Source organism: Berghia stephanieae, chromosome 10 (assembly GCF_034508935.2).
Source record: "Berghia stephanieae isolate SIO BIC M18660-M18661 chromosome 10, UCSD_Bste_1.3, whole genome shotgun sequence".
In the NCBI taxonomy this organism is placed as follows: Eukaryota; Metazoa; Mollusca; class Gastropoda; order Nudibranchia; family Aeolidiidae; genus Berghia; species Berghia stephanieae.
Window position 1 is genome coordinate 23,836,943 of NC_088369.1, and position 19,500 is coordinate 23,856,442.

Sequence of the window (19,500 nt, forward strand, 5' to 3'; positions counted from 1 at the left end):
TCGGACGTCAGACCTATGTATACATATACACGTCGATTAGTTCCTGTGTGCATATGTTTGCAGGTCTGATAACCGAGCGCAATTATAGGCTTGATTTTACATTTTTGTAATGGACAATATTTTATATTGTTTGGAGAGTATTTCCATGACAACAATGGGACCAAAACAATTTGGGTTATCAGATTTGCAAATTGTAGACGCCGACCGATCAGTGTCCAATGCGCTATTGATTTAAGTACTGCGGATTTATCAAACAATTACCATATCAACATTAGTGATGCAATTTAAACATATAAAAATAATCAGCCATGTGCAACTGAAGAGGCTGTTTTACAACAAACAAAAAACAAAAATTAAATTGTATAAAAAAGACGGAATTGACGTCACCCGGATATTTGTTATTGTGTTTAGACAGCCTGTTAATGATTAGTTCTCCCTAAATTATATCAATCAAACTATAATCTTTAATGGTTACACACAGTAGTGTGTGTTGTTATCTTTAATTTGGGTGGCGGGTGTTGTGAGTATTTTACTTTAACACATAACATCAATAGTACCCCCCTCTGTATCCACTGAAAATCTCACAAGCACGTGATAAATTCAGAAAACCCTGAAATTTTTGTTTGTTTTGTTTTGTTTAATCAAAGAAACCCCTATCTACCCCCTCAAAAACAAAAAACAAAAAAAAAAAAAAAAAAAGAAACAATACGTATGAAACATTTTATCCAGAAAACTCGTCTTTCAAATATCGATCGATTAAAATTATCCTCGTCTTGGCAAAATTCTCAAACCTGAGACTTTGCTGGCCAACATTCGAAATACGTTTTTATTTTTATTTTTTTAAATTTTATTTATTTATTTATTTATTATTATTATTATTATTATTATTATTATTATTATTATTATTATTATTATTATTATTATTATTATTATTATTATTATTATTATTATTATTATTATTATTATTATTATTATTGTTTGTTTAAATAAAGTATGGCAGAATATAATTATACACATTGGAAATCGAAAATCGTATCTGTTGCTTTCCATCAAAGTACTAACTAGCTCAACCTTGAACTGATGCCCCAGAGAAAGACGACTCCGGAGATATGAGAGGCACAACAGAATACGTTCTTGTCCTTACTTCATATAATGCTGAGCAACACAGTCACAAGGTACTTACAACCATTATAAGAGGGGAAAATACTAAAAGGCTTACGAGGCTACATTTGGATTTTATGAGCTAGCTTGTTTTATTCTTGCTTGGTTAATCTACGATATACATATAATGCAATCTACAGACATATACGCTTACATGTTCGGCTATGGGATCGAGTGGTATGACACTCGCCTTCGGACCGGAATGTCAAGGGTTTCAGTCTCGCTCTGAGCGGTACATAGTTGTGTCCTTGGAAAACGCTCTTAACTAAAATGTCTCCTGACATACCCAGGTGTCAAATACGTATTGGTCGTTTCCCGTCCAACAGAAATATGTAACACCACCTAACAGGCGACATGTTTCGTTCTACACGGTGTCGTTGTTGGCTAGGAACCCTTTGTAAAGTGCTTTGAGCACTTCAATGGATATTACTCTATATAAATACCCAAGATGCTCAAGTTACATACATACATACATACATACATACATACATACATACATACATACATACATACATACATATAGATAGATAGATAGAGAGAGAGAGAGAGAGAGAGAGAGAGAGAGAGAGAGAGAGAGAGAGAGAGAGAGAGAGAGAGTCTCAAGCCGATTGTATTAATTTAAAAAAACAAAACAAAAAAAACCTTGAATCATCCTCCGGGAATTGTTTTTTATCTTTATGGTCTATGTTGAGAAAAAACCGAGATAACTCCGGCAGCAGCTTCTACTGGTACTCACACTACTATGTTATATTATATCGATCCACCCAATCAGCAAATTCTTCACCACATTCGTGCACCGTCGCAAACTCTGCGGTTTCGGGTTCTTTCCCACATCCGGTACATGTTGGACAGGTGGAAAGTCCCCACAATCGTCTAATAGATGTCGCTGGTCCTCACCACAGACTACTAGTGTAATCTGTGGTCCCCACTGATGAAGCGATTTTGCCCTGAGGCAGGTTCTCGACCGAAGCCGATTCGCTACCACCCAGTGTCTCCTCTTACTTGTGTAGAAGAAGAAGCCTGGTAACTTCTTACCTAGTTTTGAAGTGTATGTCCCCGTCCCCTCGAGGGAATGAATTCGTCCAAACTGACTTCCATCTTGTATATGCATCTCTGTCCGTAGTCAGGGAATCTGCGTACAAGGTTTACTGGGACTTATTTCGGCTCGAAACGGGGGCACCGTCCATAATGCGATTGAGAGGGGTGTCCCCATTCCTTCTCTCAGGCAGCAGCTGCTTATGGTTCACACTATTATGTTATGACGATCGACCAAATCAGCAAAGTCCGGTCCGCATTCGTGCACCGTCGCGAACCCGCCTGGTAGCATCGTCACAACACACCTTTCGACTAGATGCTCTGCCGTCTCGGGTTCTTGCCCACAGCGTGGACATATTGGACAGGAAGTTAGACCCCACCGATGTAACGCACTTGCCGTTAGGCAGCTCCTCGACCGAAGCCGATTCGCAGCTACCCAGTGTCTCCTCTTACTGGAATCAAAGCCTGGCAACTTCTCACCAAGCTTAGAGGAGTGTAGGTCCCCGCCCCCACGAGGGATTGAATTCGTCCAAACCGACTTCCATCTCGTATGTGCAGCTCTGTCCGTAGTCAGGGATTCTGCGTACAAGGGTTGCCGGGACTTATTTCGGCTCGAAACGGGGGCACCGTCCATTATGCGCATGAGAGGGGTATCCCCATTCCCTCTCTCTTGATCTTACTCAGCCAGTTTCCCTCGTGGATCTTTACCTTGCAGTGGTGAGGGGGCTTGAGGCACACGGGAGGGCAAAGGTGTAAATCCCGGTCGACCGTCACGAGACCATCCCGGGTATCGAGCCAACGAGCCACATGAGCTGCTCGCCCCGGTGTGTGACTAAATTTGATCCAAACCCGGTGCCCGAATAGCAGCCCTATCCCGGGCGCCACACTATTATCCTTCTCTCAGGCATCAGCCGCAGTGCAGCGCCGCAAAGAGAGCAATGGGTGCTGATTTTATTGCTCATTGAAAATAAAAACCAAATGCCAAAGCTGGGCGCGAACTCGTGTCTCCGGGTGGAATTGTAATGCCTTATCGAATAAGGTCGCAGGTTCAAACCCCACCACCGCCGCGAAAAAAATTTTTATTCTCTATTGTCTTCTGGCACTTTTCTACTCACTTCATATCTTGTTGTTAACAACATAAGTGCCTGCTCCACTCACTTTTCTGAATTAAAAATTCACCCCATACACCGGAGCATACTCAATGTCTCAATCGTTTCTATGTTATATGTTTGTGATGAGAATATTGGCTATTAAGCTTAACTGCTGGTCAAAATTACTTCGCGATGGTGGTGAACGAATCGGCGATCTCAAGAAGTGGGTGAGAGAGGGATCTAGAAATGACTTTGGGTTTGAAACGAATATTTTTGTGTTCGTGGATAGCTCACACGGTAGAGCCACGCTCTCACCTGCCAGGCGGAGTTGTCGTACCAATAAGGTCGCAGGTTCAAACCCCACCACCGCCGCGAAAAAATTTTTTATTCTCTATTGTCTTCTGGCACTTTTCTACTCACTTCATATCTTCTTATCGACTAGGCAATCTCGCCCTCAGATACCAATAGAAGGAACGAAATTGACATCACTCATCTCTATGTTATAGTTTTAGACAGCCATTTAAGATTAGTTCTCATCAATCAGACTTTTAACGTTTAAGGTTGCACATAGTTGTGGGTGTTGGTACGTTATCTCCGATTGGCGGATGTTCTGAGTAGTTTACTTAAACGCATAGCATCAATAGACAGCAAAGCCTTATTAAGCGGAGGAAGAGGAGGAGGATGTTTATGTTTGTATGTGTGTGTGTGTGTGTGGAAGAGAGAGAGAGAGAGAGAGAGAGAGAGAGAGAGAGAGAGAGAGAGAGAGAGAGAGAGAGAGAGGAAGAAGAAGAAGGAGGAAGTGTGTGTGTGTGTGTGTGTGTGAGGGGGATGGTTTTATCCCGTTCGTTTATCGATCAATTTCTACTTGAACATTATAACAATAAGCTTGGGAGGTTTTTCTCTCAGTTCAAATTTATAGTGAGATGATGAAAAATATAGGTTAGGTACCTTATATTCTAATTTATTATCAATTATTATACCGATTAGAGAGATGGCGCGGTTTCTTAGCTCAAGGCTGGGTTTGTTGTCGTTACCTTCATACTTTCACTTTCGCTTTATTTTACTTTCGATTTTGACATTCCCCTCCCCAAAATTTGGCCTGCGGTGAAAAAACTTCTTTGGAAATCATATAATTAAAATAAACACGCTCTGAGTTTCTATGATTCTGGTGCATTTCTCAGACGGATAAAGTATCTATAACGCTGGATTTGTTTAAAATTTGAGGAACAAAGTAAGTCTGCCCATTATTTGTAATCCAGGGGCCAGAGTCAGAGTCGGAGATTTGGAGTATGGGAATGGGATGAGTTCGAAGTTAGAGACGATCAAATGAAAATGCTAACTCAGCCAAAAACTCTGATTTAGCGTGGATAAGAGTTTATTAACCAATGTCCCATTTTACATATATTTTCAAATAGCGAAATTGCTCAAAATGGGGTCATTACTAAAATGAAGATGCTGACTTATTATTATTATTATTATTATTATTATTATTATTATTATTATTATTATTATTATTATTATTATTATTATTATTATTATTATTGTTGTTGTTGTTGTTGTTGTTGTTGTTATTATTATTATTACTGTTATTATTATTATATATTATTATTATTATTATTATTATTATATTATTATTATTACTGTTATTACTATTATTATTATTATTATTATTATTATTATTATTATTATTATTATTATTATTATTATTATTATTATTATTATTAAGAATGGAAATAACAATTATATAAAAATGAATAAAGTTAACGTCACAACTCTTTGTTACTGTTCTTAGATTGCCAGTTTGGTGATTAGTTCTCAATAGGTTCTCTCAATCAGACAATAAATGCTTAAGGTTACACATAGTTTTGTGTGTTTGTTCGATTGATCTGGCGGGTAGAACTGTAGTAAGTATTTTTTGTTAAATGCATACCATGTGTAGCACATGTGTAGTTTACTTAGTTTAGCAATCACTGACATTGTTTGTTGAATATTGACTATTCGGCCCTTCCCAATCATTTGTTTGGGGTTAAATGGCAGGGGCATGGCTGTGCTCCCTATACTACAAGCTTTTTCCTCAGATATAGGAAGGCTGATCTAGAGAGTATGAGAGAGGAACTGGGGCACATCAAATGGGAGGAAATACTAATCGAGGACACCGTAGGAAACAATTGGAGTAGATTTACCAGAGTGCTCAACCAATGCTTCGAGAGAAACATCCCGAAAAGCAGAGGGAACTGGGTTGGGAGAAGGAAGCAGCCTTGGATGACGCAGGAAGTGAGAGAGGCATTACGGAAGAAGAAGGTAGTAAATAGAAGATACTCTAGAAGCAAAACAGAAGAGGATTGGGACAAATTCAGTGAGAAACGCAACTGCTAAAATAGTCCTACAAGCACACCAAAAATACGAGAACAAGATAGCAGAGGAAACGAAAGAAAACCCTAAGGCATTCTTGGGTTATGTAAACAGTAAAATGAAGACAAGACAGGGAACCTGTGACATGAGAAAAGAAGATGGCACCTGGTCATCTGAAGATGAAGACAAGGCAGAGGTGCTAAATCTCTTTTTTGCAAGTGTCTTTACGGTGGAGAACCAGGAAAACTTGCCAGATATTGCAAAAAGAAGTAATATAGATACTGCACAATGGCGATTACTGAAGAGAGAGTAATGAAGAGACTACAAAACCTAAAGGAGAGTAAATCACCTGAACCTGACAAACTTCATCCTTACATTCTAAAAAACTTGGCAGAGCAGCTAGTAGTACCCCTAACCAAGATATTTAACCAGTCGATGAAAGAAGGAAGACTACCAAGGGAGTGGAAAGAAGCTAACGTCACAGTCATATTCAAGAAGGGAGACAGAAAAAATCCAGAAAACTACAACCCAGTGAGCCTGACATCTGTCGTCTGCAAGCTCATGAAACAGCTGATTAGAGAAGAAGTAGTTGATCATATGATCAAGAACAAACTATTCAGCAAAGAACAACATGGTTTCATGGTGGGAAGGTCTACTGTAACAAACCTACTTGGATTCCTGAAAGAGAGACCTGTAATTAGGCAACGATTTAGATGTCATATACCTCGACTTCAGAAAGGCATTTGTCAAAGTCCCACACTGGCACCTAATCAGGAAATTGGAACAGTATCACATTAATGATCAGACAGTCAAATGGGTCCGAGATTTCCTCAAGGATAGAAGACAAAAAGTGAAAGTGAATGGAACAGCATCCGCGGAGAGATTGGTAACAAGTGGAGTTCCACAAGACGTGTACTGGGACCAGTTCTCTTCCTGATTTATATCAATTACTTCCCAGACAATCTATCATCTAAATGTAAAATATTTGCCGATAATACTCAGCTCTACGGAGTAGCTAATACAGAAGAGGAAAGAAACACCTTGCAACAAGATTTGAAAAAGCTTGAAGAATGGTCCGAAACATGGCAGATGGAGTTCAATGTAGACAAATGTGCAGTTCTCCACCTAGGAAAAAACAACAGAGAAGCAAACTATATAATGAAAGAAAAACCCCTGCAGAAATCCAATGGGGAAAAAGACCTAGGAGTATTTATTGACAGGAATCTAAACTTCAAGAAACAAATTCAAGATGTTCAATCTAAGGCTGGTAGAACACTCGGAATAGTGGAAAGAAATTTCAAGAATCTGAAACCAAAACACATGACTACCATCTACAAGACTATGGTTAGATCAAAGCTGGAATATGCCAACTGCATATGGTATCCGAAGTTTGAGGGAGACAAAGACTGTTTGGAAAGAGTGCAAAGGAGAGCAACAAAATTTATCACACACCTGAGAGACAAAACATACTGTGAGAGACTGAAAGAATTAAATTTCCCGACCTTAGATTACAGGAGAAGAAGAGGAGATATGATCCAAACATATAAAATAGTAGAGGGAATAGACAGGGTAGAGGTAGGATTTCTGAAACCAAACAAGAATATTCAGACACGAGGAAACAGCAAGAAACTGGAAAAAGAACGTTTTAAGACAACAGCTAGAATTGTTAATAACTGGAATAAACTGCAAGAAACCACAGTATCAGCAAAAAATTTGAATAAATTCAAAGCAGAGTTGGAGATAAGTAACATTCCAGGAAACAAGTTCAGTTATAAGAATTGGTCCAATCATTAATAGATGAGGAGGAGCGAAGGAGACTACACCAAGTTTAAAAGCTCTATACAGAGGTATCCAGGTAGGTATCCAGGTATTTTTACTTACAAACTTTTCGACAGGACTCAGCAACCCTAGGTGAACAGACAGTGTGTAGGACCTTTTTGCAGCAACCCAATCACTGTTGGCAGACCTCCCTATTATAACGAAAAATTCATGGAATTACGCAATTTTGGCTATTTTAAGGATTTTGAAGTGTTATTTTATCCGTATGAGGGTATATTGTTGATTTTCAAAGTTAACTATAGCGACTACAATTTTTATGTCAAAAATTACGAATTTTTAGATTTTCCAGTAGGCAGGTCTTTTTTCGGTGGGCAGGAGGATCAGAAAAAAAGCAAAGACTGCCCCTAGGAAAGATACCCGTCCCTTTGCTTATTAGTCTCTATCTGCTAATTGAGCTATCACCTTATAGAAGGCGCATTTACTAGTACTCTACAGGAGGGGGGGGGGAGGGGGGGGGAGTGGCCAAGTGGTTTAGACATTCACTGTGACTTGGAAGGTACCAGTTTCAAGCCCTGCTTCGGGGCACTTGTGGTTTTTTTTTTGTTTTGGGCAAGATGATTAACCCCCAATTTGGCCATTTTGGACAACATGGTTGATTCCTGTTGCCATTAGATGTTTGTTTGATGGATTATCTCCTACTCCTTCATGGAATGCCCAGGCAATGGCATCTCGCAATGTTGTGCAGAAGTGCATAATTATTTAAAACAAAAATAGAGTCAATCAATAGATTATGTTTAAATGATCAAAAGAGAATTTATTATTTTCATAGAAATATCTGAAATATCATAGGTTCCAATTCCAATGCTGTCCAAGACTGAGTGTACAATTTAGATTTAAAATGATGATGTTTAATGAATACTCTATTATTAATATCTAGTTATTTCTCTCTGAATATTTTTTCCCCAGTCATCATGGGAGGTGGATCCATTCTCTTTGTGTCTCTGACAGTCTTGTTTTTGGGCTATTTTATGTATGTTCCCTTACCAGCTGGGGTGGCACAGCCATGGAAGCTACGATTTGGTACCTTGCTTATTGATGTTGCTGTGTCTGTTGTAAGTACATTATATTTATGGCTTTAGAAATTGTTATTATTGTTGTTATTATTATAATTGTCATCATTATTATTATTATTATTATTATTATTAATTATTATTATTATTATTATTATTATTATTATTATTATTATTATTTATTATTATTATTTTATTATTAGTTATTATTATTATTATTAATTTATGTTTTATGTTATTATTTTATTATTATTAGTCTTATTTATTATTAGTATTTTATTATTATTAGTATTAATTAATTAATTGTTTTTATAAATAATTATTAAAAAGAAATCACGGTCATCATTTATATTATTATTATTATTATTATTATTATTATTATTATATTATTATTATTATTATTATTATATATTATTATTATTATTATTATTATTATTATTATTATTATATTATTATTATTATTATTATTATTATTATATTATTATTATTATTATTATTATTATTATTATTATTATTATTATTATTATTATTATTATTATATTATTATTTATTATTATTATTATTATTATTATATTATTATTACTATTATTATTTATTTATTTATTTATTAATTTTTTTTTGATATTAAAAAAAAAATTATTATTATTATTATTATTATTATTATTATTAATTATATTATTATTATTATTATTATTATTATTATTATTATTATTATTATATATTATTATATTATTAATTATTATTATTATCAATCATAGTATCATTGTTACTTTTAACCTGTTAAGCAATCAAGTTCCCCTTGAGATTAATGCATCTTTATGGAATGAATAACTCTTACTATAGTTGTTACATACATGCAACTCATTAAAAAAACTAATCTTCTATTTTTAGACGGTACTATTCTGTCTTCACACCATAAAATATTGTGACCTACATATAAACTATTCATTTTCTTTTTTTTTTTTATTACACTTTTATGTTTTAAAAATCATACTTTTTTTGTTTTGACTTTGTTTTGATATTATTATCTTTCCTCTCAGTCTTATGTAGTTGAAAAACTAACGGGAACCCCATTTGCTGACACGTTCCATGCTATTTCTGTGATAAATTTTGCACCTGTCCATCACGACTACAGTGGATTGGAGGTAAGGAGAATACAGTCAAAGCACTGTTGTACAGAAATTGTTTCCTTGTAAGCTGTGTTGTGTACATATTAAACAATAGCAATTATATAGAGAAAATACTATCATTTCAATTAATCTGCCCTTCTTCTGGCTTTGACTATTTTACATCAATTTTACCAATCACATGAAATGCTATTTGAGCGACGCTTAGTTGAGTCCTTGGAAAAGCCTCTTCACTCAGATTCTTTTACCATACTCAAGTGTAAATTGAGTACTTGGACTGTGAACAGCATTATCTCTTTTGGAAAAAAAATTGTATGCCTCATCCTATGTGTTAAGCGCTATTGTTGGCTAGGGACCCCTTGTAAATCACTTTAAGTACATTTAGTGGATGTTACTCTATATGTGCTCATGTTTGTTTTTTTAATATAATAATAACTATAATAATAAGTTAATTGACTTAATCCTCTTCGCTCCTTTTGGAACATGTGGCCTCTGTAAGCATCTGCCATCTGCTTCTGTCCTTTCCCATCTTCTTGATAGCCTCCCAAAGTGAGGCCTGCCATTTTCAGTTCATCTGACAATGAGCGCCTCCATGTGTGTTTCAGCAGACGCCTTACCTTTCATTTTCTTTGGGGGTGGGGGGGGGGGGGGTTCCAATTGAGAACTGTCAGCTGACTTTTCTCCCTGGTCTTCTCAACATGTTACCTTCCCATCTCCTCCTCTTAATTTGAGTGCTGATGGGTTCTTGCTTTGACCTTCTCCATAATTCTATGTTATAAATGTGGTCTTACCATCTGATTTTCAAAATCTTGTAGAGACTTTTTTTTTCTATTTCTTTTTTTAAACTCAGGAATGAGAGACATCCAAAAAAATTAAAACATTCAATGTTTTTGTTTATTCATCTTAACAACGCCACTACCACATTATCTCATTCGTCTGTAGTGTTTCATTCATCCTGTTTTGTTGATAAAGGGGAAACCTGAAACGTCCATTTCATCTGTTTTTGTATATTAGATTGAAGCTTACATTAAATTTCACATTGTTATTTTACTCCCCCCCCCCCCCCCAATGACTGAATTTGATAACACTCGAAATGAACGATTTAGAAATCAGATTCCAATGTTGGTGTCAGGTGAACCTTGGTATAAAATCACATTGAAATGACGGGTTAAATTTATTCCCATACATTGTCTTTTTAAAAAAAACAAGTTTTGCACTTTTGTAAACTGTGAATAGACATTAAGCTGCTAGAAGGAAAGGGCTGTAAAAGTGAATGTAAATGAACAAAAGTGAATAGATTAGCTTCAAAATATTAGCATAGAACACCGGTTTCAAAACCCTTTTTCAACCAATAACAAAATACAATTTCAATTAATTGTTTTTATTGTCGGCTGTAGAAGGGTTTTGAGAGTTAAACATTCAGTTTTCAGTATTTTCTTCTTTATTTTTAAGCCATATTTTGCTATGCATCTAGGTAAATACTCACAATATCAACCAGCCGGATATAACATACCAAGCACAAAATTATGTGCAACCTTAAACGTTTATAGTCTGATTCATAGAACTTAGTGAAAACTAATTTCTAAAATCACTGTCTAAAAACAATAACAATGAGCTGAGTGATGTAAATTTTGTTTCCACAAGATATTCATCTCTTGTCCAACACTTGTATTATATATTCTTTACCATTCTCTTTCCTGTTGCTGTCCCAGGTGGACAATGTGAGCCTAGATGGAATCCCTGCACGTGTATACAAACCAAAGTCTTTAACTGGATTGGCTCCGTGTGTTGTGTACTATCACGGTGGTGGATGGGTCTCTTTGGATTTAGGTACAGTATTTGGTTAAAAAATAGGAAATATAGCTTCATAGTTGTAATTCATGTACAGGAATATATGGAAATGCCTCAAACAGTCGTTCTAATGGAAAGCAGTTGACTGCCATATCGTCTCCTATATTCATATTTGAATAACACAAGGGAAGTAACGGTAGAGTCACGTTTTTTGTGCTTTTTAAAAATTATTTTTTCCTAATTTGAAGATATGAAAACTTTTTTTCTAAATTAATATTTTACATTGTAGATAAATTCTATGTCTAAAAATAAGCATTCGCTGTCGACTGCTATCAAAATATCCCATGAGACATTCTTATACACAGCTCACCTCCTGAAAACAGTAAGTAGTCTTTTCATTTTAGGAGAGGAAATTTGCACCTCACAATGATGTACAAGATAAAAATACTCTTTAGTAGCAATCTCCAAGCCAGACGTCAAACCAACAACACATTTCACTAGATCAGGTCATGAAAATAGTTTTCATCTCACACTCTAGCATCGCAAAATTCCGGAAATTCTCATTCTATCCGAGAAAGATTGCAGACTAGGACATATTTTCGGAAGATATCACATCAGCTCCAAATTAAGAAACCTTCACACACCTCTTGCACGACATCATAACATCATTCAGCAAAGCCACCTTTACATCTCCTTTTCAAATGTCATTACAGATTCATCTAATTATCTATTATTCTCTTTACGTGTCCAAAAATGAAGTCTTACTCAGAGTGCAACATATCGAAATCCTCACAATGAAGGTCAACATTATACGGCAGATGCAGTATTATGCTGGGGTTATTTTGATACTGGAAATTGAATTTATTGCCAAAAATATGAATATTGTGGAGGTTTATGTGTTTTATTGAGGAGGACATAAGCATAGAGCAACAACTAAAATTTCATGTTTATGATAGATAATTTCAACACATATTTTCTGGTTGTATATGTGACACTCCTATTAGAATTAATAATTTCATGTTAAGTATTTAGAGAAGCGCAAATGAAAAAAAATCCCTCATTACTTCCAATTTTTTCAACTGTTTTCCTTGCACTTCCTAATGAAAACCTAAGCAATTATAAATTGCAATATTCACTGAACAAGCTCTTGATCAAGGGATGCCTAACTAACAGCAACACATACTGTGTAGGACGAGACATGTTAGGCGATATTAAATATTTTTGGGACAGAGACAATGCTTTTAACGGCCATTTTACACATGAGTACGGTGAGAGAATGTGAGTAAAGAGACATTTCCAGGGACTCAATTATGTTCTAACCCTGGGCCTTCTGATCGGAAGTCAAGTGTCATAACATAAGACAACATAGTTATTTGTTAAGATGACGTGTGTGTTTGTTTGTGTGTGGTGAGGTACTAATAGTTTTGATTAATTTCACTTTTTATTTATTCTTTCTTATTTTATTTATATTTCAGATAAACACAATGCTGTTCTCGTCAAATTAGCCCAAGAGACAAATATGATTGTTGTTGCCGTCAGGTTAGATTATTTATTTAAGTCAAATTGAATCGTCTTTTTTTAAAAAGATTATGTCCATGTGGCTTTGGAACAGCTGTGTTACAGAAAATACCTACATAATCCTGAAGAGATAATTTTAAGACTTAGATAATTTGTTTTTACCCGGAGATAATTTTACGATTTAGATAATTTGTTTTTACCCGTAAAGGTAAGATTAAAACCAGCATAAAATTTATTACTGCATTCAGACATTTTACATCATCATTATTTTTGTTGTTGTTGTTGTTTTACTTTGATTTTATAATTTGCTGTTACTGTTATAATTTTTAGATTTGCTAGGTATTTGTTCCTCTACCTATCAGACTTTTTATCAAATTCTCACGGGCTATAATGATTATGGTTTCTTATCGGTTTTGATGGCAGAGAGTTGTAATGTTTTGATTATTATTTTAGCAGAACTATTTAGGAAAGATAAGAGCTTGCTTTCTGAAATACCAAACAACAGAGAAGTGTAATGATATTCTAGATTTGAAAATGAAAGGGAGGCGACCAGCATCTTGGTCATATCCTCCAATGGAAAACTGTGCAGCTATGTGGTCTAGTGGTATGACACTCGCTTTTGGATCAGAAGGTCCTGGGTTTGAGCCTCACTCTGCACATAGTTGAGTCCTTGGAAAAGGCTCTTTACTCACATTTTCTCACCGTTCTCAGGTGTAAAATGAGGACCTGGCTGTTAAAAGCATTGTCTCTGTCCGATAAAACTGTAATATTGCCTGACTGGTGTCATGTCCCATCCTACATGTTACATATTGCTGTTAGCCAGGGACCCCTTGTAAAGCGCTTTGAGCACATTTAGTGGATATTGCGCCATATAAAAGCTCATGTTTTTTTGGGGTTTTTTAAAAACTGTTAACCAGTAGACTGCCATACCCTGGAAAGCCACGTTTTGAAAATCTGGCCAGAAAACTCGCCCTTCAAATATGGTGGCAAAAACTTTAAAACCTGGGATTTAAAGGAATTCCTTGGGAGGTCCCAGGTTTGTTTTTTTCAAGATGTGGGATATTTAAATGGATTATTATTTGAAGGACGAGTTTTCTGGTCAACAAATTTTAAAATATGTGTCTTTCCAGAGTACGGCAGTTAACAAGTTAAATAGATCTGAAATGCATTCATACCCTGATCCATTTGATGATTATGGGATAATCATGGCTTAAATAGTTCAATCTACCTGTAATTTCATGTCACTCGGTTTTAGATAATGTTTTTCTTTCACCCGATCCACCTATACTTTCATGTCACTTTGATTTTAGATAATGCATTTTTCACCCTGTTTCAGGTACCGATATGCTCCCAAGCACCCATATCCTGGTCCATTCGAAGACTGTGTCAAGGCCGTTGCTTACATATTACGTAATGGAGAAACTTTAGGGGTTGACAAGAACAGGGTGGCTGTCATGGGTGAGAAACTCATAACTCATTTCACATTAATTATTTTCTTTGTTTGATGGATCTTCAAAAACTTCATGTCAGGTCAATGGTAGTTGTACCGTACAGTATCTCATCTTTTGACAAATTAAAGTAATGTTGAACATGGCCAGTGACCATATTGGTGACATTGATCACAAAATCTTGGCTCTGATGCGATGTTTTCTGGTAAGGTATTAATAATTTGGCTTCAGTAAGTTCTGTTTATAAGGAACTCACTCACACCTGAGCTGTTAGGTAATGCGTGTTAATGAAATATCCAAAGACACTACTTCAATGTCACCCATCTGGTTACTTACCATGTTTAACATGACTTTATTTTGTCATAAGAAGAGACACTGTACCTCTGTGTGGGATCTGTTCACTCATAGTCATAGAAACTGTGTTAAGTCCTAAACATTCTTCCCAAAAATTTTGAGTAGTTCCCTTCATAGTATTATTCCGTGTTAACAAACCTAAGGGTCTAAACCAGTGAGACAAGGTAATTCTCTTCTCACACGCACACACGCATACACAGAGAGATACACTCACACCAAAGGTATGAATGGACATACATTGACACACTTCTATCAATTGTGAGTGGAATTCTCCTTAGAGCTGGGGAAGAACATTTACCACCTGGGCCACAAGATGAAACTCGACTTGGAATAATTTGGTCCCTCGTGGGGGTGGGGGGATGTAGTCTTCTCAAAACTGGGAAAGCAGTTGCCAGGCTTCTGTAGCAAAAAAAAATTCATTCTGGGATATGATAAGGTATTTTTATTGTTGTTATTATTTATTTATTTTTTTATATTTTTATTATAATTATTAATAATATTATATAATAATTATTATTATTATTGTTGTTGTTGTTATAATAATAATAATAATAATAATAATAAATAATAATAATAATAATAATAATAATAATAATAATTATTATTATTTTATTCATTATTATTATTATTATTATTATTATTGTTATTATTATTATTGTTATTCTTCTTCTTCTTCTTCTTCTTCTTCTTCTTCTTCTTCTTCTTATTATTATTATCATTATTATTATTATTATTATTATTATTATTATTATTATTATTATTCTTATTAACAATTGACAGGAGACAGTGCAGGTGGGAACATGGCAGCAGCTGTATCCTTACGCCTGAGTGAGGAAGACCCATCTGTGATGCCCCCTATCAAGTTACAAGTCCTCATCAGTCCTGTGTTGCAGGCGCTTACTTTTGATACTAATTCTATGAGAGAAAATGGAAACTGGTATCTGAAAAGGTCAGCATTGCAAAATCTCGTCTTTGTTATTATAATAATTGTTGTTGTTTTTATTATTATTATTGTTGTTGTTATTATGTATTATTATTATTGTTATTATTATGTATTATATAACTGTTTTTATTATTATTATTATTGTTTTTTTATTATGATTATTATTATTATTATATTGCTGTTATTATTATTATTATTATTATTATTATTATTATTATTATTATTATTATTATTATTATTATTATTATTATTATTATTATTATTACCATTCATCTTATTTTTGTTTTTTTTGGTATTATTTATCTCTTCCTCCTCCTCTCCTTCTTCTGTCTCCTCTTCTTTCTCTTCTGTTCAAGTTAGAGCATCGTCATCATTACCATCATCATCATCACCATTATTTCCTTGTATTTTTAAAGAATGCCTAAGGCGTGACCAAAAAACAAAACAAAACAAGAAACAAGCATAATATGTGAAACGCTTTATTTAGGGAAATGTAGTATTCAATGGAAATTTTTGAGTTATCAGAATGGTGTAAAAGAGTAGCTGCAAGAAGCTGTGGACTGTAAAAAGTAATGAACAAAATTGAATATTTTTTCAGCCCACAACAAAAAGAATAAAAATATAAATAAATACATCACGTAATAATCTGATGGAAGACTGAGAAGACCTTCTCAAGGTCCAATTACTTACAGATAGGATGCACCAAATATTTATCTGCCGTCTAACTCGTGATGTATTTATGTTATTATAAGTAGGATTTAGAGCCCGAAGCTTTCCATGTTTGGTATTTTGTTCTTTTTTGAAGCAGTTTTAATTCATTTTTGTTTATTAGTTTCTACATTTTGCTGTTTGTTTCATTTTTTAAAATTTTAAACATTTGGCTTAGCTGTGGTCATTTGTAGTAGACAATGTGTAGAAAAGTGTTTGTAAGACAAATGGCTAAAAAATTTACTTTACTAAACACTTCAATATTTTAACCCTCTCCTAACCAACCATAGGAAAATCGCCACATTCATTGCGATACCATACAGCCAACAAATGTTTGTTATTTATGTATTATATTTAAAAAATATAAAAATTATTTCCCGCCTAGGTATTCCACAAAGGAATGTAAATAATTCATTAAATAAGATGTTTGACGTCAACAGGAATCACCCATGTTGTGCAAGTGAGCAAATTGGGAGTTAATAATCTTGCCTAAGGAAAAAAAAATGAAAAGTGTCTGAAGCAGGGCCTTAACCACTCGGCCACTTCACCCTCTTATGTATTATAAAGATACGTGTATAGTATGAACTTTGTGCTTTGGTGTGTGTGTTGGTTGGGTGTGTAGTTTGGGGGAAATTCCTGAAAATGGCCCGCAAGGAACGAGTCAAGTGCCTTCAGAAAAATAATTGTTAAAAATGTTTCAAGTGAACATTTTCCTTTAAAACCATACCAGACTGATGCACTAGATAATACATTTTACTTTTCTTTTTCTTCTCGTGATCTCTACAGAGATCTCATGATTTTCTTCTGGGCAGCTTATCTAGGTCTGGATCTCAATATGAATACCTACTCAGTCATGGCCAAGGGTGGTCACATCAGTCCCAGCATTCAACGATCTATTTTTAGCTCATACATCAAGAAGATCCGACCCAGTAATAGCCAAGGAGTCAATGAAAACTACAACCGAAAGATGGCTTCAAAACTGGATAACTTAGTCACGGATCCATTCGTTGCCCCCTTGATGGCGGACGATTTATCCAAAGTACCCCCTGCGTATATTTTGGCCATGGAGTTTGACATCTTGCGTGACGAGGGAGTTATGTACGCCGAACGCCTAAAGCAAGCAGGGGTAAAGACAGATTTATGGTTGGTGAAAGGACAACCCCATATCGCCAATTATCTCTTGGCTTTCTCTTGGTTACTGGATAACAGTGATATGGAAGGAATTTATAGCAATATTGCAGACTATGTAAAGAAATCACTGTAACTTTTTCTCTCTCACTACTGTCCATTGTTTAAATTTTTATTAACATAATTTTTGAATGACATTATCAGTATTATTTTGTGTTGTGCCATTTTTTCTTATAAAGCCGAATCGGTTTTGTTTTTGTTTTTTTAATCATAAGGAAATGTACAGATTTGATGTTTGCTGCCAATGATGGGTTTGAAAATGTTACAGTTACAGTGCAGTCATCTTAAATTTCCAAAAACACGTTTCATGTTATCTGAATAATAGTTACATTGTAAAAAATCCTTTTATTTCATATATTTTTTTAGCGAGTTTAACCATATTTTTAAAAACTCCAAATATGATTGAAAATATTTTCGCAGTGATATTATTTTGAAAATGAATTTAATTTTTTTTCTGAACAAAATAAGTTTTGAATTGAATAAAAATGTTCAGTTTTAGAGGAAAATTTGAGAATTTTAAATATTAAAAAAATATTTGAGTGACCAAATTTGATTGAAACTGCATTATTTTCAGAGACATTTAGGGTAAATTTCCTGCTTTTGAACTGTTACAGAATTATTCTTTTTGAAATCCATATTTTATCCCACAAAATCTACAGGTTTTTTTTGTTGTATGTTGGCAGCTCTGTAGTCTTTTGTTTTGCATATTCGGTATTCAGATGAAAGCACTGAACCAAATAGCTAATGCATTTCCTTCATATTGCTAGTTTGTCGCAAACACTTTTCAATAATTGGTGCTCAAATGATTTTATGTGATGAAATCTTTTCTTTTGAATCATCCTCGTTCAGTCCAATTTTTCTCCTAGACTACTCAGTTTTCATATGTTCGCAAGGAACGAACATAAAGTTGTTAAATGTTTTCCATTTCTTTCATGTTTGATTGTGGAGACGATAAATTTACTTCAAATTAAATCATACACAATTCTGTGTTTTACCTACAAAATGTAATGAAGCTTGGTAATTTTATATTTTTACACAACACCATTAAACTTATTGATGTGTTCAAACCATATTTTCATTATTTGTATGTACTTATACTTTCATGTTAATTTCATATGATCACTTGACGTGTTGTTCTTTTGTGAGACATACACTTTTTAAATTAAAAAAAATAAATTAAGCTGTAATCTATCTTCTCAGTTTTTTTTTTACTCAAATGTCTTCTGTTGAAAACTCTTTAAAAGTTATATGAAAAGACATTTAAGGGGTAGCAAATACTGGATATTGCTGAAAGTTTTTTTTGTTATTTGTAAACTTTATGCAAAATGAAACTTCATTTAGATTTTGATAAAAGTTTTTTTGTGTCTTTTTGTTATTTGTAAACTTTTTATACACCAATGTTACACTCTAATTTCTCTCCTATGGTGACTTTGTCTTGAAATGATTTGTCCTGCCGCTGGGAGGGAAACAGTCAAATGTATAGTCATAATTTTAGGGAGATGATTTTTTTTCCATTGTAAATCATCTCTCTTCTATGTACTGATGTATAATTTTTTGTTTTTAATATACAATGGTTTGTAAACATTTGGGTGTTTTCCTTTTGGTGGGATCCTGTGCTTGTGTCTGGATGAGACTGAAACTTAAAGGTGATCTCAAACTAAGTACTTTGATGACATGCTCTTGGAAACTACATCTGTTCCCTATTTGAACCAATTTCCCTATATCTCATTTACTTATTTCTAGAACATTTTTTTACCATCCTTTTTTCCTCCTTTTTCTGGTGCTGAGATGACTTAAATGTATTGTTAAAACCCTTTAAACCAAAACAAAAGAAACACCAATGATATGCTCTACTTGCCTAAATCATCTAAGAGGATATCAGGCTTTAGGGCTTAACTAATCACTCATCTGCCATCTAAAAAATCTAAAAAAAAA

At 34.5% G+C, this 19,500-nt stretch overlaps 1 protein-coding gene across 1 annotated transcript; it reads left to right on the top strand.

Annotated features, from left to right (window-relative positions):
* The first annotated feature begins 4,349 nt into the window (after positions 1-4,349).
* On the top strand, positions 4,350-18,741 carry LOC144980852 (arylacetamide deacetylase-like). The gene is made up of 8 exons (XM_078928717.1): positions 4,350-4,518; positions 8,385-8,530; positions 9,529-9,633; positions 11,328-11,445; positions 12,882-12,945; positions 14,261-14,382; positions 15,507-15,675; positions 17,164-18,741. Exons 2-8 carry the CDS (start codon positions 8,390-8,392, stop codon positions 17,639-17,641), a joined length of 1,197 nt encoding a protein of 398 aa, XP_078784843.1. The 5' UTR covers positions 4,350-4,518; positions 8,385-8,389; the 3' UTR covers positions 17,642-18,741.
* The last annotated feature ends 759 nt before the right edge of the window (positions 18,742-19,500 follow it).